Source organism: Thalassophryne amazonica, chromosome 7 (assembly GCF_902500255.1).
Source record: "Thalassophryne amazonica chromosome 7, fThaAma1.1, whole genome shotgun sequence".
Lineage (NCBI taxonomy): Eukaryota > Metazoa > Chordata > Actinopteri > Batrachoidiformes > Batrachoididae > Thalassophryne > Thalassophryne amazonica.
The window spans coordinates 88,356,991-88,379,215 of NC_047109.1; the positions used below are offsets into that span (position 1 = coordinate 88,356,991).

Here is a 22,225-nt window from a genome sequence, read left to right on the forward strand (position 1 = left end):
ATCAAATACCAATCCAATATTCCTTTTGCAAAAACGAGCCATACGAATCATCTGCAATAAACAATATCGTGAACCAACTCATTCTCTATTTGTGTCTTTAAATTTATTAAAATTCATTGATTTGGTCGATTACATTACAATTCAAACTTTATTTCGAGCGAAAAACCAAGCCTTACCGAGACATGTCCAGAGTCTGTTCCGATTGAGGGAATCCAGATATAGTTTAAGAGGTTGTGCAATTTTTATGAAACCACCAGTAAGAACAAATGTAAAGGGTTTTTGTGTGTCTGTGGTTGGGGTGAGGAAATGGAACAAATGTTCAACAGAGGTTAGAATGAGTAGTACCTTAGTGAGATTTAAGAAACTACTCAAAAAGAACATTATGTCTAAGTATCATAAAGAAGCAAATATAATTTGATTTATATGGAATGTTCAATTTATAAGTGGGACTTATTGTATATTTGAATGTGTGGGTATGTATATGCGTATGTAATATAGATATGGGTAGGTGTATATGTATATGTATATAAGTGACTGTGTATATGTATGTATGTATTTATGTTTGTAAAGTATATACGTATGTATATAGGTAGATATGGCACAGCCCAAGTAGAGGGTTACCCCCAAGAGCCTGGTCTGCTTGAGGTTTCTTCCTTATAGGGAGTTTTTCCTCACCACAGTTGCCTAGTGCTTGCTCTGGGGGTTGGTAAGGTTAGTCCTTACTGGCATAAAGTGCCTTGATTCGACTTTCTTGTGATCTGGTACTATATAAATATAATTATAAGTGAATAGTATATTGATGTGTATGTCTGTGTGTAGACATGTAGTATTGAATTTATATTTATGTAAATATGACTGATTAGAATTGTTGGACTTGTACTAGCAGGGGTGGGTGCTAATAAGCTTTGCTTCAGCCCACACCCTTTCGGACTCACTAGTTTTGTCTGTGTTTGTTTGTGGAATTGTTCATTTTTTTCTATTTGAATATTTTGTGTGCCGAATAAAACTTTGTCAAACATGTCACCCATTGAGCATGTTTGGGATGCTCTGGACCAGCGTATACGACAGCGTGTACCAGTTCCTGCCAATATCCAGCAACTTCGCACAGCCATTGAAGAGGAGTGGACCAACATTCCACAGGCCACAATTGACAACCTGATCAACTCTATGCGAAGGAGATGTGTTGCACTGCATGAGGCAAATGGTGGTCACACCAGATACTGACTGGTATCCCCCCCCAATAAAAACAAAACTGCACCTTTCAGAGTGGCCTTTTATTGTGGGCAGTCTAAGGCACACCTGTGCACTAATCATGGTGTCTAATCAGCATCTTGGTATGTCACATCTGTGAGGTGGGATGGATTATCTCAGCAAAGGAGAAGTGCTCACTATCACAGATTTAGACTGGTTTGTGAACAATATTTGAGGGAAATGGTGATATTGTGTATGTGGAAAAAGTTTTAGATCTTTGAGTTCATCTCATACAAAATGGGAGCAAAACCAAAAGTGTTATGTTTATATTTTTGTTGAGTGTATAATGGAGCTGTCCTTTCTACAAAAAAAAAAAAGAATTGACTAATATTTTTAATGAAACATTTTGAATGCGTGTTGGTGAGAATACTTTTTAAAGTGCTTCTCCCCCCACCCTTTTTTTTCTTTATAGCTGTGAACTCACCGAAAGCTTCTTATTGCCACAAGTTTATATATTTGTGACCAGGAGATGTTCATGAGAGGAGAGATTTCAGCATCTGCCTGAAGACTAACTGGAACATTTCATTCTGATCCTGTAATATACGCGTCTCGACGGTACGTCAAGTGGTCTGTACATTTAGGTATGAATCAGTGTTTATATTGTAGATGGCTTTTTATTGTGTATTTTACAGCAGAAAACAGTAACAGACAATGTTGCTCTTTTTACTTTGTTCTCAGTTGTGTTATGACAAATTTGTATAGAAGAATAAAATTTTGGAAATATGCTGTTATTCTCATTTTCTTCCAGTTCTTTCATTTGAGATGCAATGCAGTATTTCTAAAAATAAAATAAAAATCAAATCAAATAATGAGATGTGCATTTCCTGCAAGAAAGAAAAAAAAATACATTGTTCTAAAATTATTCACTAGCGACTGATCGGTTCTTTTCGCATGCAGCAGAGAAGTTTCAAAATTTCCACTGATCGCAAACCACACGAGTCCAACCACAAACAGGAGGTCCTGCAGTGCTGTAATAAATACTACTGTCAAAAAAAAAAAAAAAAGAAGCAGCGGTAAAAGAGGAAGAGGGTGGTTTGTCCTTCACATGAGAGACGTTGACATTTATCACAACTCTTGTGAGCCTGAGTTAAACAAACCGCCCAGATACAGTGACAGCAATGTAGTCCTAAAACAGTTTGTTCCATTAAATTTTTGACAGCCTATTTGTCCTGATAGTTAAACAAGTTCAAATATTTAAATGGAAGTAGAAATAAAATGATGTTTTCACAGAGACTGATGGGATTTGGAACGTCTCTCTTTAATGAACATGAAGCAGAGGACTGAAGAAAGGGAAATCTCTATCCCCAACACAATAAGTTCCATCACCTCCATCTGTTAAAAACACATAAATCCATGTTTTTTAGAATGCAATCAGTAGTATCAGAAAAATATTGCACATGATTTTAAAAACAATGACAAAATGAAGATGCTGGAAAAATAATTAAAAAAAATAAAAAATTCAAACAGTATGTGTACATAAAATAAACATATTGTGCTCCTGCACTTTTAATACTAAATTCTTTGAATGAACTAAACTATTGTGGTTTTACAAGAACATCATGTGGATCAGTTGATTATCAAGACTGAAGCGGTTTGATGAATGAACAAAACTAATGTTTAAAGGTAACCAATAAGGTGGAGTTTTCCCCCTTCTTTTATTACAAACTAAACATTTTTCCTCTTGAAATAAGCTGGTACTGACTTCTCTAGTTCTATGAATGTAGTGCAATAGCAATTAAAGTAAAATTTGGGGGACGTCCCTGTTTCCAACCACAGGAGATAAACATTGGGATGTGCTGGTTTTAGACATCATACGTCATGTTTTGTGGACAGGCTAATGTAAAGAGAAATAATCTTGGAAAAATACTTAGCTAACTACAGTTAGGCTAAACAATGTGGTATAGCCTAGCTTGTTAGCTAGCATTAGTGACACATTACAGACTAAAATATATCAACAGACATTTTTATTATACTGTCTAAAAGAGACATATTGTGAAGCAACATAGCCTTAAATTTCATGTTATTAACTGGTTTGGGAAATATAATTTTTAAAATGATAACAAGAATTGAAATGCTAAAATACAGATTCTTCACAGAACACACAAAGTGAAAATATCTGGTTTGAAGTCCTGATCATTATTAATTGATTATTGTCTCATGTTTGTTGTCTTTGTGTTACGAAGATCGATTGAGAAGTTTTGAGCATGACCCCAAAAAAGTAGGGTGTGGTTCTCCAAAACATGGAGAACCATGCCCTACTTGAAAATCTGACATGATGAATAAAACACAATTTAGCCAACGTGTATAGAAATAACAACAAAACTTATGCTCTCAATTATAGTGTGAAGTTTTAAATTTGATAATTTCTTATTTGTTTAATTACTGATGTACTAGTGAAGACAAAATTGCTTTGTAAAGACAATAAGGGCGGTTAAGATATTTTTGACAGTACTGTAAATGCAATAAAGTTTTCTTTGAAACAGTAATGTTTCATATGTTTATATGATCAGGATGATTGTACCTTCAAATACTGCTCATTTTCTTGATGCCAGAACGCCAAGTCGATGTTGATCAAACACACTGCAGCTATAGCGACAACAATACAGCCACAGTTAACCACCAGTGACACCTGCAAAAAAAAAAAAAAAAAAGTGTTCATTTCATGATCATCTTCACAGCTGTGATGTTTATATGATTATGAATCTTACTGGCAGCAGTCTTGGGTATTTGAACAAAAGGTTGGATAGAAGTCCAGCAATGATGAACTGCAGAGGAGAAAACATCTTCAGAGTGACGTTTCACCCAAGACTAGAACATTATGGTGTTATTGGTTTTGTTTACTGGCGAATTTTTTTAAACCAAGTCAAAGACTTACAAGTGAGCCGCTTAGGTGGGAAACTCTGAACAGAGTGAAAAGTGAATCAGACATCTCCTGGTTGACAGCAAAAAGAATTCCCATTGCAATGCTGAAGAGACCGCTCACCATCTGCACAGACTGACACACTGACGTTACAAACAGTCTGACCCAGAAAACACAGTCACTTTAACCGACACACATTCTCAGCATTTTCACAACTGATGTCATTTAGGTTACAATACGTATAATCTCAAATAAATGGGTGGTAGCTGCAGGAATAGTGCAGCAGATAACTGAAACAATCATTCACATGGTGACACAAGCACCAAATTTGGCACAAATACTACTTAGATATTACTCTTTTGAAGAAAAAACGGCTTTCAATATGATTGGAACATTTTTAACTGTTGACCCCTGTGTAATTCTTCAACTGACCCCTACCTTGCCGCCTATTGAAAATTCAAGTGGCTAGTCCTTTTTTTTTTTTTAAAGAATAATGTCTGAGGAGTATTTGTGCCGCCTGTGGTGCTTGTATTACCATTTGAAGTATTCTTCTGTAAATATTCTATCTGCTGCACTAGAACTGATATTCATCTCTGCATGTAACAGTAACAAGACTTTAGTTCTTGTATAGTTTAATGGCTTTTTTGCACAGGGGTACTGTTTGTTTTTATATATAAAAAAACATATATATATATATATATATATATATATATATATATATTGCATTTAGATATTTATGATTTAATTGTAGCATAACTTATAAAGTGCAATTATTGTCAGTTTCATGAGCACACACACAGACACTGTGTATCGTATTGAGTATAAGTCGGACCAGCAGAAAAGTCACCTCCTTTTCTGTATCTGGATTTGCTGCAAAAATATAATTTTATCAATTCTAAGACAGCACTGACATTTTCATTATGTTTCACAAAAAAATGTTGTTTGCTTTTGTGCAATACTGAGAACAAATGCTGGCAAGACATATCCGACTTAGTAGAGGTAGTTAAAAACAAAAACTTTATCTGATAAATCTCATGATTGAGGCAAATCATTACAAATTAGTAGAAACTACTAAGGAAGGAAGTTGAAAGAATTAACTAATCTAAAGGAGCAAAACTTTTGTGATTTTGGAAGAGCAAACTGTTTTTATTGAGTTAACATAAAATTTTGAGGATGTATTTTTATGTTGAACCCAAGTTATGTTTTACATTCTGATTATGGCAGGATCGCTCTCTCTCTCTCTCTCATCTCTCTCTCTCCTCCTCTCTCTCTCTCCTCTTCTCTCTCTCTCTCTCTCTTTTGTTGCTTCATTGATGCTACTTTTAAAAATCTCTATTATTTCCCTGATATTGGGGCAGTTATAAATAGCCATATTTTTGCATCACGTCTTCACAAACTGTGTTATTGTTAGGCTGCTGCATTGACTTTCTTCATACATGTTCTTTTGAGATTCTTAACCCCGAACACATCAGGTATGTTTCTGCATCAGATCGTGCAGAGGCCCTCTCACTTCAGGCTCAAGCTCGGTAGCTGTGTAAATTTGGATCTGCGGCTCTCTGGGTTTGTCCCTGCTTGCTTCCTCGTGTTGGTGAATGTTCATGTCAACGTCAGCACAGGCATGGTGGATCTTGGGTCTGGATGGAGGATTTTTTTTTCATCCCGTTATGCAATTTTATAATGATTACCAACACATCATGTGTCATACCTTTTTCTTCAATTCCTCAATTAGTATGACAGATTATTTCACCTTAAAACCTTTTGAATTTGAGTAAAGTCCAATAAATCAGCCATTGTTTGAAATATTTTAATGTGTTGCTACTGCGGACCAGTGTTGACACAGTTACTTTGAAAAGTTACTTTATTAGTTACTTTATACAGTTACATTTACAGTTACTTCAGTTATTTCATTAGCAGCTGTGGACAACTTGTCGGCAGCTGCTGAATGCAACTAATAAATAAATAGTAATCTATGTTATTTTTAAGATTGAGTACTCAGAAACGTAACTATTAGTTACTTTGCTGATTCGTTTGTTGATTACTTAATCTTAAGCGTAACCACGTTAGATTACGATTTACCTTATTAAGTACTTTACTTAATAGTTACAAGTTGTCGGCAGCTGCTAATAAGTAACTGCATAAGTAACTTAAACGTAACTGCATAAAACTGCTAATGAAGTAACTGTATAAAGTAACTAAAAAGTAACTGCATAAAGCTGCTAATGAAGTAACTATAAAGTAATAAAAAATCATTAATAAAGTAACTGCATAAAGTAACTGTATGAAGTAAATAATAAAGCAAACGTTTCATAGTAACCATGGCAACACTGCTGCTGACACTATTGAAGAAGTGTTGATTGAATATTATGATATAATATTGCATTAACAGTACTGTTGTACTATATGTAGTATTTTCTGCCACTGTAGCTGTAAATAAAGTGAACAAAAACATCTTTTCATTCTGCATTGATATTGTATTTATTGCAATGCAGAGTCCGGGTATTCACTGTTCTTGCAAAATTGGCTCAAGAATTTTTGTAAAAATGGCTCATTCAAAATGAGTCATGTCAGGCTGAAATAACTTATAGCGGGGGTTGTTTGTATAAACCAACTGGAATAGTGACACTTTGAGAGTATTTAATATGAAACCCCCAAACAAACTTACAGCAACATTTTGACACAAACTGTTTTTTCACAAACTGAACTCTTAATGAAGGGCATGAAATATTTTAAATTGTATTTTACTTTCATATTCTGTTTCATTATATGAATCCTGTCGCTGTTTGTTCATGCTTTTCTACTATTGTCACCAACTGCATCAAATAAGAGGCAATTGTGCTTGTTAAATTACCACCCAAATCAAAAAGCAGCTTAGAATACAGTTAAAGAAGCAGCTCGTGGCAGAATTTTTCATATTTGACACCTGACATGCCTGCAGATAAACACATCATTTTGTGTATATGGCTGCACATCCACATGCTGCATTCCAAATAAGCATTTTTATTTATTTATTTGTAATTCAATAAAGATGCTAGATTCTTACCACTGTTGGTGTGTGTTCCACAGCTTGTGTGTCAGACTAACACCTCAAACCTCTCTGTGACGACTGAGAAACGTGGTCATCTTCATCGCATAACTTCCTCACCCTGTCATCTAAAATATCACCTTCACTCTCCTGTGTCTCTTTGTCACAGTTGCATCTGATCGGACAAAAACCTTCTCTTCTTTTTATGAACCACAATCTCAGGTACTGAACATCCTGCGGCACTTTTACTCAATTACATATTTTGTAGGTTATGCCTCTGTGTGTGTGTGTGTGTGTGTGTGTGTGTGTGTGTGGTTGTGTGTGTGTGTGTGTGTGTGTGTGTGTGTGTGTGTGTGTGTGTGTGTGTGTGTGTGTGTGTTGTGTGTGTGTGTGTGTGTGTGTCAGTGAGTGAACTATGAGAGACAGGGAGCCTGTTGGCACACACACTTGCGTACTTGTCAAACTAATCAGACAAATTCAGATCTGAGTCCACTTCAGGACAAAGCGGTTTGCGTCTGAGTGCAGCGGTGATCTGAAGCGCTTTAGGACCGTGTGATTGTCGATTGCTGACAGGACAATGAAGAAGACGTTCATCTGTGATGACTCGATGATCATCACTATTCCCATTGGGAGTCTGAAATATGCTCCAGAGGGTCAACTGATGCCAGACGCCTTTCAGTGCGTCTTCAGAGACTCCTACAAGGTCTTTGTCAACAAGGGGAAACCGAAACCTCTTGGGGTAAGTCAAATGGTTAAAACAAATCATCACGATCAAGATATTTTCATTTTTTGTTTTATTCAAGTAAAAAACGACAACTTGTTTTGGCTGTCTTGTCTGTTTCTTGGTCGGTTTATTTGTTTGTTTGTTTGTTTGTTTGAAGGCAGCACAGGCTTTCACTGGTGTGTTCATTTTGACTCTGGGTCTGGGTTTCATTGAGGCACGTGACCCCACCTGGTACTACTGTGTTCTACTAAGTGTTTTGGTAATAACAATTTCACAGCTACAAAAATTAATTTGCTCCTATACATTCTCTCTCTCACACACACACACACACACACACATATATATATATATATAGAGAGAGAGAGAGAGAGAGAGATGAAGACAAAAATTATTAGTGCACCCCACCAACCCCATGAAATTTTACATTTTCTTCCAAATTTTCCCAAGTGCTTTTTTAACAGAGCAAGGAATGTTCAACTCAGCATTTCTAAAGATCCTAGTTTTATTTCGGACCCTTACTGTGGCCGGGTTTTTTGTGTTGTCCCCAGTGCTTAATTTGTAAAGTGGGAGGTTCCAGAGCGCAGAGGATGGGTGGCTCCGGTGCAGAAAAAGAAGAAGGGCGGGGGGTGCTTGCGAACAACGCTGTGCGCCACACCAAAAATAAACTGGGCATGTATTGTAGGCCTAATAACACTAGTCACACCAAATCCAGATAGAGTACAAATTCCTGTTTAATGATGTACAGTGATCCCTTGTTTATCGCGGGAGTTATGTTCTAAAAATAACCTGTGATAAACGAAATCCATCACATTTTCTCACTTTTCTCTCCTGTGTAAACACTCTTTTTTCTTCTGTGCGAGAACATTATAAACAGACACACGCAGAACACAATGCACGGCTCTCCCTTCGCTCACTGCCTTCGGGGGTACGGATGCGGGACCCGCAAAGAATCCAAGTCCTCTCTCGGTGGCCACGGAGCTCTGCGGCTGCGGTCAACATCCGGATCAAAACAACGAGCGTAGCCTCTGGGCCTGTTGCCAGATTTGGCGCAATTCCGCACAGCAGACAGGGCGGTATGAGTGGCAGTGAGAGCAATCGCTGTGATTTTTTTTTTATATTTTGTTAGTCAAGAGAGGTGGCGGATCACCGGATCCAGTATAAATAGCTGGCGGAGCCAACGTCAGAGGTTCCGGAGCGCGCTCCGGCTTGCTCTCCCTCAAATTAAGCCCTGGTTGTCGCCGTGTCTTTTACGTCCTTGGTCATGTGTCCTGTCCTGTCTCCCTGTGGCCCTTCATGTGTGTACCCTCCCCGTTGTTTTACATGGCGTGAGGACGCTGGCGCGTTTTTGGCTGCCACGTTTTTGGCTGCCGCATTTTTGGCTGCCGCGTTTTTGGCTGCCGCTTCTCGCTCGCCTACCAAACATTTTTCAATTTTACGATTTTCTCGGCTAGAACAAACTCTACCTTTTCCTGGATCATTCTGGATCATCTCAGACAACTAGAACGACTTTGCAAAAAAAAAACGGCCTCACAGTCCACGCCCAAGCCTACAAAGACCATATGCTGCACTACAAATTAGCACTCAACAAAGCCCATCCATTCATATATCCATTTTTCTTCCGCTTTATCCGGAGTCAGGTCACGGGGGCAGCAGCTCAAGCAAAGCCGCCCAGACCTCCCGATCCACACACACCTCCCCCAGCTCCTCCGGGGGAACCCCAAGGTGTTCCCAAGCCAGCCGAGAGATGTAGTCCCTCCAGTGTGTCCTGGGTCTTCCCCGAGGCCTCCTCCCAATGGGACATGCCCGGAACACCTCTCCAGCGAGGCATCCAGGGGGCATCCAGAAAAGATGCCTGAGCCACCTCAACTGACTCCTTTTGACATGGAGGAGCAGCAGCTCGACTCCGAGCTCCTCCTGAGTAACCGAGCTCCTTACCCTATCTCTAAGGGAGCGCCCAGCCACCCTGCAGAGGAAACTCATCTCGGCCGCTTGTACTCGCGATCTCGTTCTTTTGGTCATGAGCCAAATCTCATGACCATAGGTGAGGATCGGAACATAGATCGATTGGTAAATCGAGAGCTTTGGCCCCCTACCCAGCTCTCTCTTCACCACGACGGTCCGATACAGCGACCACATCACTGCAGATGCTGCACCGATCCGTCTATCGATCTCACGCTCCATCCGTCCCTCACTCGTGAACAAGACCCCGAGATACTTAAACTTCTCCACTTGAGGCAAGGACACTCCACCGACCTGAAGAGGGCAAAGCACCTTTATCCGGTCGAGAACCATGGCCTTGGATTTGGAGGTGCTGATTTTCATCCCGGACGCTTCACACTCAGCTGCAAACCGCCCCAGCGCACGCTGAAGGTCCTGATTTGACGAAGCCAACAGAACCACATCGTCCGCATACAGCAGAGACGAGATTCTGTGGTTCCCAAACCAGACCCCCTCTACACCCTGGCTGCGCCTAGAAATTCTGTCCATAAAAATAATGAACAGAACCGGTGACAAAGGGCAGCCCTGGCGGAGGCCAACGTGCACTGGAAACAGGTTTGACTTACTACCGGCAATGCGAACCAAGCTCCTGCTGCGGTCGTACAGGGACCGGACAGCCCTTAGCAAAGGACCCCAGACCCCGTACTCCCGGAGCACTCCCCACAGGGTGCCCCGAGGGACGCAGTCAAATACCTTCTCCAGATCCACAAAACACATGTGGACTGGTTGGGAGAACTCCCATGAACCCTCAAGCACCCGATGGAGCATGTAGCGCTGGTCCAGTGTGCCGCAACCAGGACGAAAACCACACTGCTCCTCCTGAATCTGAGGTTCGACCATCGGTCGAATTCTCCTCTCCAGTAATCTGGAATACACCTTATCGGGGAGGCTGAGGAGTGTGATCCCCCTATAGTTGGAACACACCCTCCGGTCCCCCTTCTTAAACAGAGGGACCACCACCCCGGTCTGCCAATCCAGAGGCACTGTCCCCAATTGCCATGCGATGTTGCAGAGGTGTGTCAGCCAAGATAGTCCCACAACATCCAGAGACTTAAGGTACTCAGGACGAATTTCATCCACCCCAGGAGCCTTGCCACCGAGGAGCTTTCTAACCACCTCGGTGACTTCGGCCTGGGTAATGGATGAGTCCGCCTCTGAGTCCCCAGTCTCTGCTTCCTCTTCGGAAGGCATGACATGGGATTGACACAAACAACAAAATCAACAAGCCCGTTCTGCTTATTACTCCGGCATCATTCACTCAGGATCCTCCAACCCACGCTCCCTGGTCTCCACGATAAACAAACTACTCAAACCTTATGACAATATTTCATCCACTTTCACCCTGGAAAAAATGTGACCCGCCTCATGTAATTTTTTACTTCAAAGATAGACAGCATCCACAATCAGCTTGTATCCTTCAATGCCACCACCCCAGTCCCAGAACGAACATTTGCCTCTCCCCCATTCACTGACTCTCACATTTCTCACCCATAACTACAGCAGACCTTTCCAAAATACTTCTCAACCATGAAGTCATCCACCTCCCCCCTGGATCCCATGCCATCTGATCTTGTCAAAGCCTGTCTCACCCCCTCGCTCCACTCATCACTGACACCATCAACTCCTCTCTTACCTCTGGCATGGTCCCCTCACCACTTAAGCTCGCTGCCATCACTCCTCTCCTAAAAAACCTGGCCTCGACCCCGATGACCCCAATAATTTCAGACCCATCTCCAACCTCACATTCCTCTCAAAATTATTGGAAAGAGCTGTCGCAACACAACTAAATAAACATCTCCTCACCAGTGACCTATATGAAACATTCCAATTCGGCTTCAGAAACCCATCCAGCACCGAAACAGCTCTCCTCAAAGTAACAAATGACCTCTTACTATCTCTGACTCTGGAACCCTTACCATCCCCTTCTCCTCGACCTCAGTGCTGCCTTTGATACAGTCAACCACTCCATTCTCTTCAACCATCTGTAATCCATTGGCATCACCGACACCGCCCTCTCCTGGTTCACTCATACCTCTCTGACAGATCCCACTACATGGCCATAAACCACCAAAAATCCTCTACCAGCCCCCTGTCCTACATTGAGTTCCACAAGGTTCAGTTCTTGGCCCTGTTCTCTTCATCCTCTACATGCTCCCACTTGGGTCACATCATCCGCCGCCGTGGACTCAACTTCCACTGTTACGCCGATGACACTCAACTTTACATAAACACCAAAACCATCACTCCTGCAATCCTTTCCAACCCTCACCAACTGCATCACTGACATTAAAACCTGGATGAGCCAAAACATTCTCAAACTCAAACAGCAATAAAATGGAAATCATCATCTTCGGCCCAAAATCCATCCTCCACACCTCCAGAATTTCTCACTCTCCATCGATGGTCACTCTGTTTCCCCCCTCCCCCCTTGGTCAGAAACCACCACAATCACCAAAAACATCTTTTTCCACCTCCGCAACATAGCACGCCTTCGACCCACACTTTCACCCTCAGCTGCTGAAATTCATGCTTTCATCACCCTCCAGACTTAACTACTGCAATAGCATCCTGTATGGCCTCCCTCAAATGTTCTTCAAAAACTGCCATATGTCCAAAAACTCTGCTGCCGGCTGCTTACCCCGCTCCCCCTCCAGAGAACACATCACCCCTATCCCCGTCAACTCCACTGGCTTCCCATAAAACAGTGTATACATTTCAAGATTCTCCTCACACTTACAAAGCCCTAAATAACCTCTCCCCCCGTATCTCACCGATCTCCTACACCACCACTCTCCTCCTCGCCATCTACGCCTTCTCAGATGCCAACCTCCTCACCCCCACCGTCAAGACCAGTACCACCGCACCTGGGTGACAGAGCCTTCTCCACCAGCCGCCCCCACCCTCTAGAATCCCTTCCCCTGGCCATCCGAGAGTCTGACTCACTGCCATCCTTCAAACGGCAATCTAAGAACCACCTTTTCCAGACCACGTATAACACCTAAGGCTTGCTTCTCCAGTTCCATCAACCACCACCATCTCCTCCCTCCAGATCTGTTGTTGCCCTTTGTTATCTTTCATTGTACTGTTGTTTCTCTCTACCTCTGTCCTGCCTATCCTTATACTGTGTGTTTGTACTGTCTACATGTTTTTCACCTGTAAAGCATCTTTGAGTGTCATGAAAGCTCTATATAAAACTTATGTATTATTATTATTATTATTATTATTATTATTATTACCTGCTGTCATCCCGTTGTCTGTGGGTGTGTATGAGAGCATGGTGTGGATGGTGTGTGAGTCTGGTCCGTCCTCCATGTGCACCTCTTCCTGTCGTCTATGTGTGTCCGGTCTCCCGGTGGTCCGTGGTGGTGTGTGTGTGTGTGTGTGTGTGTGTGTGTGTGTGTGTGTGGTGTGTGTGTGTGTGTGTGTGTGTGTGTGTGTGTGTGTGTGTGTGTGTGTGTTGTGTGTGTGTGAGCATGTGTGCCTTTGGTGAGTCCCCGTCACTTGTCTTGTCAGTATCTGTATCACCTGTCCTGGTCCTGCATCCTACTGTGTGGGGGACCGCTGTGTGCGTCAGGGTGTGTTTGAGGTCTCTGTGTGTATGTGTACATGTGCAGGTGTGGGTGTGGCGTGGTTCTTTTTGTTGTCTGTGGGTGGTGTGAATGAGTATTCCTACCCTGTCCCTCGTCCTCTGTTCTCTTGGCACGTACAGTTTGCCATGAGTCATTCCCTGTCAGGCGTGCGCTGATCTGAGGGCACCTGCCCCTCGCAACTTGGTCTTTGTCCCCCAGGTGCTTCGTTTCCCTTTGTTTGCCTTTGTGATCTGGTCTTTACTTGTGCCCCCCGTGTTTTACCCCAGGTCCTTTGATGATCGTCATGTTAATTACCCCATTTGCTGTTATTAGTTCTCTGCCTTTATGATGTTTCTTCTGTTTTAATCATGGTTCCACAGTGGTGTTCTGTAAGAGTTGCCTTTATTTGTTGGTTTAAATGTTTTATGATTTGGTTTATCTTCCAAATGGTAAATGGTAAATGGACTGCATTTATATAGCGCTTTTTCCATCTGTATCAGACGCTCAAAGTGCTTTACAATTATGCCTCACATTCACCCCGATGGGAGAGTGCTGCCATACAAGGCGCTCACTACACACCAGGAGCATTAAGGGATTAAAAGCCTTGCCCAAGGGGCCCTTAGTGATTTCCAGTCAGGCGGGGATTTGAACCCATGATCCTCTGGAACTCAAGCCCAAACACTTTAACCCACTAGACCATCACTTCCCCCACTCTGATCATCTGTGTTTTCCTTTATGAATTTTGTGATCATGGTTTTATTTTCTATGCTCCCTTAGATGTCACTTTGTGTTCTTTCTGTATGCACGCACTTATGTTCCTCCTTCCCCTAATTGCTTACACCTGCCACTCATTAGTTCAGTTCTGTATTTAAGGTCACACACCAGTTTGCTCCCTCACTGCTGGTCGTTTACTTCCTGTCCTGTCAGTATTTTGCATCTAGTCACACGTGTTGTCTGTCACCTCTTGTCATCTTCAATTAGTGAGTGTGGTCTCATTGTTTGACCATTGTTTTCTTTATGTTTTTTCACCCTGTCAGTTAATTTTGGATTTAGTCACTTGGAAGTATTTTGTCACCTTTTGTATTATCACTGTCACCTGGACATTAAAATTCCTTGTTTTTGCACTTACCACTTGTGTCTGGCTACCTGCATCTAGGGGTCCAACCTAGTTCCTTCAGTAGTTCCAACCATAACAGCTGCATTATTTACTTTGCACACAGAAGACAAAATTATTTTGCCAAAAAGAAAAAAAAACTATCAGGGTAAAAAATCATTGGTCCCCTTATCATTGGTCATTCATTGGTCAGGAAGGGTTTGAGCTGTCACTTGGGAAAGCTTCAAAAGAAATCAGTTTAGAGGAGAGGAGGAAAAAGGATATAGACAGTGGGGAAAATAAGTATTTGACCCCCTGTCCGTTTACAGGTTTTCCCACCTACAAAGAATGGAGAGGGCTGTAATTTTTATTGTAGGTACACTTCAACTGTGAGAGACAGAATCTTAAAAAAAAAAAAAAAATCTAGAAAAGCACATTGTAAGATTTTAAATAATTAATTTGCATTTTATTGCATTAAATAAGTATTTGAATCCCCTACCAAACAACAAGAATTCTGGCTCACACAGACCTGTTAATTTTTCTTTAAGAAGCCCTCTTGTTCTGCACTCTTTACCTGTATTAATTGCACCTGTTTGAATTTGTTACCTGTATAAAAGACACCTGTTCACACACTCAATCAATCACACTCCAACCTGTCCACCATAGCCAAGAACCAAAGAGCTGTCTAAGGCAACAGGGACAAAACTGTAGACCTGCACAATGCTGGGATGGACTACAGGACAACAGGCAAGCAGCTTGGTAGAAGACAACAACTGTTATTATTTATTAGAAAGTGGAAGAAAACACAGAGATGACTGTCAATCTCCCTCAGTCTGGGATTCCATGCAAGATCTCACATTGTGGGGTAAGGATGATTCTGAGAAAGCTCAGAACTACACAGGAGGACCTGGTCAATGACCTGAAGAGAGCTGGGACACAGTCACAAAGATTACATTAGTACACATGATGCTGTCATGGTTTAAATCCTGCAGAGCAGCAAGGTCCCCCTGTTCAAGCCAGCACATGTCCAGGCCCGTTTGAAGTTCACCAGTGACCATCTGGATGATCCAGAGGAGGCATGGGAGAAGGTCATGTGGTCAGATGAGACCAGAATAGAGCTTTTTGGAATCATCTCCACTTACCATGTTTAGAGGATGCGAACAACCCCAAGAAAACCATGCCAACCATGAGCCATGGGGGTGGAAACATCATACTCTGGGGGTGCTCTTCTGCAAAGGGGACAGGACGAACTGCACCGTATTGAAGGGAGGATGGATTGGGGTCATGTATTGCGAGATTTTGGCAAACACCTCCTTCCCTCAGTAAGAGCATTGAAGATGGGTCGTGGCTGGGTCTTCCAGCATGACAATGACCCCAAACACACAGCCAGGGCAACTAAGGAGGGGCTCTGTAAGAAGCATTTCAAGGTTCTGGAGTGGCCTGGCCAGTCCTCCAGACCTGAACGCAATAGAAAATCTTTGGAGGGAGCTGAAACTCCAAACCTGAAAGATTTGGAGAAGATCTGTATGGAGGAGTGGACAAAATCCCTGTTGCATTGTGGGAAAACTTGGTCAAGCACTACAGGAAACGTCTGACCTGTGTAATGGCAGACAAATGTTTCTGTACCAATTGTTAAGCTCTGTTTTCTAGGGGATCAAACACTTATTTCATGCAATAAAATGCAAATTAATTATTAAAAATCATACAATGTGATTTCTGGATTTTTTATTCTGTCTCTCACAGTTGAAGTGTACCTACAATAAAAATTACAGACCTCTCCATTCTTTGTAGGTGAAAAAATCTGAAAAACTCACAGGGAGTCAAATACTTATTTCCCCCACTTTAAGTTATTACAGCATTCCCAAGTGTCAAGAACTGGAGAAGCATCATCAGAAATTCAAAGAGAGCCACAATAAAGAACAGGTCTGGCAAAGGTACAAAGGAAAAATTTTGCGACCAGAGAGAGATGTGTCTAAACACCCCAGAACACTGCCAAGACACTAGTGAATGACTTACCAAGACAAAGAACACTCACTTCTGCAGAAGAGACACCTTCAAGCCAGACTGAAGTATGCTTAGGACACCTGGAGAAGGTTTATGCATACTCATGTCCATTGGTCAGATGAGGTGAAACGAGAGCTCTTTGGCCATAGAGACGTTAGGACCATAGAGATGTTAGGACCCGTGTGTGCAGACAAAAACCTTCTGCATATACAGCAACAACAAAACCTTGGTTTACAGGGAAACTGAGGCAGCTCCGCCAAGCCAAGGAGGAGGCCCACAGAAAGGGAAACAGGCTACTATACAAGCATGCCAGAAACAAACTAACAAAGGAGATCAGAATAGATGAGTGAGCTACTCTGTAAAACTGAAAAAGCATTCTCACCAATGACCCGCAGCAGTGTGAGAGGTCTCCAGCATGCCACAACTGCAGGAGACCAACCCGCCACCCCTGTGGAGTGCACCCAACTGGCTGAGAATTAACCTGTTTTAACTCTAAGTTTGAAAGGGGACCCTATCACACCCCTCACCCACCCCAACACATAGACTTCCTGCTCCCTAGTCACCTCTCTCCCCTTCCCCTCTGCAACACCACCTGCACTAATGAGCTATGAAGAGCAGGTATGGCAGCACTTCACAAACAAAGATCAAAAAGGCTCCAGGACGTGATGGTGTCTCACCCTCATGTCTGAGAGCCTGTGCTGCCTAGCTGGCTCCTATCTTCACTCAGATCATTAACACATCTCTGAACTAGTGTGATTCCTTCCTCCTTCAACCGCTCCATATTATCTCAGTCCCAAAGAAACCTGCCATAACAGGACTAAATGACTACAGGCCCATTGCCTGACATCTGTAGTCATGAAGTCTTTTAAACGCCTGATGTTGAGTCAAGTGAAAGACATCACAGGACCACTGCTGGACCCCCCTGCAGTTTGCCTACTGGCAAACAGGTCAGTTGAGGATGTAGCAACACTGGGTCGCATTACATCCTGCAGCCACCTGGACTTGGCAGAGACGTACTTGAGGATCATGTTTGTAGACTTCAGCTCGGTGTTCAACACCATCATCCCCGACATTCTCCACAAAAAACTCTCCAACCTCTCTGTGCCAGCTTCCACCTATCAGGGTCTCCAGCTTCCTGATGGACAGGACACAGCAGGTGAGGCTGGGGAGCATCACATCCAGCAAACGTATAATCAGCACTGGCGCCTCTGAGAGGTGTGTGCTCTCCCCACTGCTCTTCTCCATCTACACAAATGACTGCATCTCAGGGAGCCCCTCTGTTAAACTCCTGAAGTTTGCAGATGACACCAGTATCACTGGACTCATCCAGGATGATGAGGCTGCATACAGGCAGGAGGTGGAACAGCTGGTCCTCTGGTGTGGTCAGAACAACCTGGAGCTGAACCCGCTCAAGACTGTGGAGATGATAGTAGACTTCAGGAGGAACCCACCATCGCCCCCCCCTTCCATCCTCAACAACACTGTGCCTGTTGTGGACACTTTCTGGTTCTTGGAATCCACCATCTCCTGGGATCTGCAGAAAAAAATTGCCGATCCAGAACCAGGAAGCAAGCTGGTAACATCTCTGCAGACCCCTCACACCCTGGACACACACTGTTTAAACTGCTCCCCTCTGGTTGACATTACAGAGCTCCTGTACATCAAAACAATGAGACATAGGAACCGTTTCTTTCCACAGGCCATCACACTGATGAACAATATAACCTGCCAAAAAACTCAGCAATTCATCTACCTCATGTACAACTTAACTTCAATCTGTTGTCTGCTTCACATATCATTTTTCTTTTCTCTTATTGCACATTTTATTTTCTTGCACATTTCATTACTATGAATTATTCAGTGTTTAGTGTATATTTATACATTCTGTACAGAGAGAGTGCAGCTCAAACCAAAGTCACATTCCTTGTATTCTGTGGATACACAGCGAATAAAAGCTATTCTGATTCTGATTCTTATATTTGGGGAAAAAGGGAGAGGTTATAACCCAAAGAACTCTGTCCCTGCGGTGAATCACGGCGTTGGGAGTATTATGCTGTGGGGATGCTTCAGTGTGTCTGGAACTGGGAATCTCCTCAAGGTGGAAGGAATCATGAAGAAAGAAGGATATGTGACGGTTTTGAAACAAAACCTCAAGCAGCCAGCAGCAAAACTGGGTTTGGGTCGTTGCCTTGTCTTCCAGCATGACACCAACCCAAAACGCACCACTGAAAATCTGTGGGATGAACTGATGACCAAGGTCCATGCAAGAAGACCATCAAATCTGAAGGAGCTTGAGAGATTCACCAAAGAAGAATGGGCTGGGAGACATGTCTGAGACTTGTTGAAAACTACAACAATCGACTGCAGACTGTTATCCAACAAAAAGGACACACAAGTGACTATTTGCATCAGGGGGGCTGATAATTTTGACCCTGATAGGTTTTGGTTTTTGCGAAATAAAGTAAAATAATGTAAGCATCCAAAAGTAAAATGCTGTTTAGTTTAGGAAATTCCTTCCTCTGTAAAAAAAAAAATAAATAAATAAAAATACACGGGAAAATTTTGAAGAAAATGTCAAATTTCATAGATGGTTAATAATTTTGTCTTCATGTGGATATAATGCTACTCTTGTTTTGAATATTTCTGTGTAAAATGAATGAAATGTTCTAATAATAATGTAATAATATCTTAGTTTGTGGTGTCTGGTGTGGTGTCATATGCTGCAGGATGCTTCCCAAACATTCATCTGGTAAGTAATGTGATTTTAAATCAAGTGATTGCTCACTAAAAGAAAAAAACAAAAAACCTAAATGGAATTGGTAAAATCAGGGAAAAAAATGATTTGAAAAAGTTTCAAAACGTATTTAAATTAGTTAAATCTGAAATTCATTTAGCTACAAACTCACTTACTGTTTGAAATTCCAAATGTGGCATGTAACTATGTCGAATGGAAAAAATAAAATAAAATGAATGAGGAAAATGGACAGATCTACAGAATAAATGTAAAATTGTGAGAATTGTTTTGGAATATAATCGGCTTCTCGTTAATTGTCAGTAGTATTAGCAGTTTGATACTCTGTGAATTCATACATGAAATATCACTGAAAGAAACCAGAATTTGGTTTTGAACAATTTAGACCTTGAAATGTTTTTCTTACTATTTTCCATTGATTTTCGCTTTAATTCATGTGGTACAATTTTAATAGTACAGTGACGTCCAAAGTGTCAACCGTCGCCCCCTGGTGAGTTGTGAAGGTACTGCAGGACGACTGTGAGCGTTACGCACAAACAAAGCAGTTTTTTAAAAAGTTTAAAAATATGTAAAAATATTTATTATTGTTTTTAAAATGTAATCCGGAATAATAAAACATATATAACCATATTACAACCCCAATTCCAATGAAGTTGGGATGTTGTGTAAACTGTAAATAAAAACAGGATACAATGATTTGCAAATCCTCTTCAACCTATATTCAGTTGAATACACCACAAAACAAGATAATTAATGTTCAAACTGATAAACTTTTTGTTTTGTGCAAATATTTGCTCATTTTGAAATGGATGCATGCATCACGTTTCAAAAAAGCTGGGACAGTGGTATGTTTACCACTGTGTCACATCACCTTTCCTTCTAACAACACTCAGTAAGCCTTTGGGAACTGAGGACACTAATTGTTGAAGCTTTGTAGGTGGAATTCTTACCCATTCTTGCTTGATGTATGACTTCAGTTGTTCAACAGTCAGGGGTCTCCGTTGTTGTATTTTGCGCTTCATAATGCACCACACATTTTCAATGGGTGACAGGTCTGGACTGCAGGCAGGCCAGTCTAGTACCCGCACTCTTTTACTACGAAGCCACGCTGTTGTAACACGTGCAGAATGTGACTTGGCATTGTCTTGCTGAAATAAGCAGGGACGTCCCTGAAAAAGACGTTGCTTGGATGGCAGCATGTGTTGCCCAATAACCTGGATGTACCTTTCAGCATTGATGGTGCCATCACAGATGTGTAAGTTGTCCATGCCATGAGCACTAAACACCCCCATACCATCACAGATGCTGGCTTTTGAACTTTGCACTGGCAGCAATCTGGATGGTCTCTTTCCTCTTGTGTCGGTCACGGGCATTCAGTGTTGGTTTTCGGCCTTGCCACTTACATGTAGAAAGTTCCCCAGATTCTCTAAATCTTCTATTATGGACTGTAGATGATGAAATCCCTAAATTCCTTGCAATTGAACATTGAGAAACATTGTTCTTAAACTGTTGGACTATTTTTTTCATGAAGTTGTTCACAAAGTGGTGATCCTCGCCCCATCTTTGATTGCGAAAGGCTGAGACTTTTGGGGATGCTCCTTTTATACCCAATCATGAGTGTCCTCAGTTTCCAGACACTTATTGAGTGTTGTTAGAAGGAAAGGTGATGTAACACAGTGGTAAACATACCACTGTCCCAGCTATTTTGAAATGTGTTGCAGGCATCCATTTCAAAATGAGGAAATATTTGCACAAAAACAATAAAGTTTATCAGTTTGAACATTAAATATCTTGTCTTTGTATTCAATTGAGTAAAGGTTGAAGAGGATTTGCAAATCATTGTATTCTGTTTTATTTACATTTTACACAATGTCCCAACTTCATTGGAATTGGGATTGTATATATATAGTATATATATATTAAGTCATTTAATTTAATTAATGAATAATAAATATTTTATATAACTTAAAGCTGTTAAATGATTTTTTTTTTTCTTACAATAAAATAATATGGTAATTTTCAGCAGTTCCTGTGTATAGTTTTCTTTTCCTCCTTGCAGACAAAGTTTTCATTCGCTCTGAACATCATCAGCTTCCTGTGGTCAGCTACAGCAAGCTGCTTTGGTTCTTGGTTGTTACATGAGTACACCGTCCTCAAGGTAACTGACAGCAGCATCACCACTGATCGTGCATCCTGTCACTCTGAAATACTGAACAAATGCACAATGACTTCATTATCTCACCCATCCACAGCAGGTGACTAAAGGGGTTAACGGGATGATCACATCTCTGCTGGTTGTCGAAAGCATGATTACTTTATTCTTAATCTACTGGCTGAGTAAAGCAGTGTGCAAGCAGCAGTTCAATACTCTGGTATATCTCCTCATTCATGTATAACATCTGTCAGAGAGGTCAAAGTTTTGGTCACTAACAGCAGTCTTGTTTTTGTCTCCTGCAGCCCATTATACTGCTGAAACAGGGAGTCTGAATTTCAACAACTGGACTTCAGTAAACCTAACAGTCTTCATTTAATGACATTTCCTGTGTTAAAACCACCACCAACCTACAAGAAATGCAACAGTTTCTTTAAAAAAAACTGCATGTGAATAAGCAGAGTGCTTTTTTGTACAAGTTGCACTATAATGTCAACCTTCTTACGTATTATCAGTATAACTAAGAAAGCATGCTGATGTTCTCTTATATCAAAGTCCTGCAGAAGCTTACATTGAGAAGCACGCTGGTGTAGGTTGGAGTGTTGTGAATATAATAAAACAGGTTATTGTAAAATTATACCCAGAATCAGTGGCTCTGTCTGTATGGAAACATTTAAACCTGTTATTGATAAGTGGTTAATTGGTATACAAACAGACTGAGCTCGATAGCGAGTTCTGTGCATTGTACTGTTTGATATGGAATCAGATTTGTGTCAATATGATGAATGATTCTTAAATAT

General features: G+C 41.4%; 3 protein-coding genes across 5 annotated transcripts in view; 2 read left to right on the top strand and 1 right to left on the bottom strand.

Moving 5' to 3' along the window:
- Positions 1-1,977, top strand: part of zgc:158766 (uncharacterized protein LOC100009641 homolog) — a 97,612-nt gene extending 95,635 nt beyond the window's left edge. For all 3 annotated transcript variants that reach the window (XM_034174966.1, XM_034174967.1, XM_034174968.1), the window contains one exon: positions 1,664-1,977. Coding sequence is in view for 1 of the 3 variants with exons in the window: in XM_034174967.1 (XP_034030858.1) it covers positions 1,664-1,669 (6 nt within the window). In the remaining 2 variants the exon portion in view is untranslated. The remainder of the gene's footprint in view (positions 1-1,663) is intronic.
- Positions 1,978-2,434: 457 nt separating this feature from the next.
- Positions 2,435-5,858, bottom strand: si:ch211-269k10.4. The gene is made up of 5 exons (XM_034174969.1): positions 5,570-5,858; positions 4,127-4,246; positions 3,960-4,016; positions 3,773-3,880; positions 2,435-2,583 (listed from the first exon to the last, which is right to left on the bottom strand). Exons 2-5 carry the CDS (start codon positions 4,235-4,237, stop codon positions 2,476-2,478), a joined length of 384 nt encoding a protein of 127 aa, XP_034030860.1. The 5' UTR covers positions 4,238-4,246; positions 5,570-5,858; the 3' UTR covers positions 2,435-2,475.
- A 756-nt stretch (positions 5,859-6,614) lies between these two features.
- LOC117513334 lies at positions 6,615-22,113 on the top strand. The gene is made up of 7 exons (XM_034173559.1): positions 6,615-7,355; positions 7,707-7,872; positions 8,015-8,116; positions 19,214-19,270; positions 21,333-21,431; positions 21,526-21,645; positions 21,731-22,113. Exons 1-7 carry the CDS (start codon positions 7,339-7,341, stop codon positions 21,758-21,760), a joined length of 591 nt encoding a protein of 196 aa, XP_034029450.1. The 5' UTR covers positions 6,615-7,338; the 3' UTR covers positions 21,761-22,113.
- The last annotated feature ends 112 nt before the right edge of the window (positions 22,114-22,225 follow it).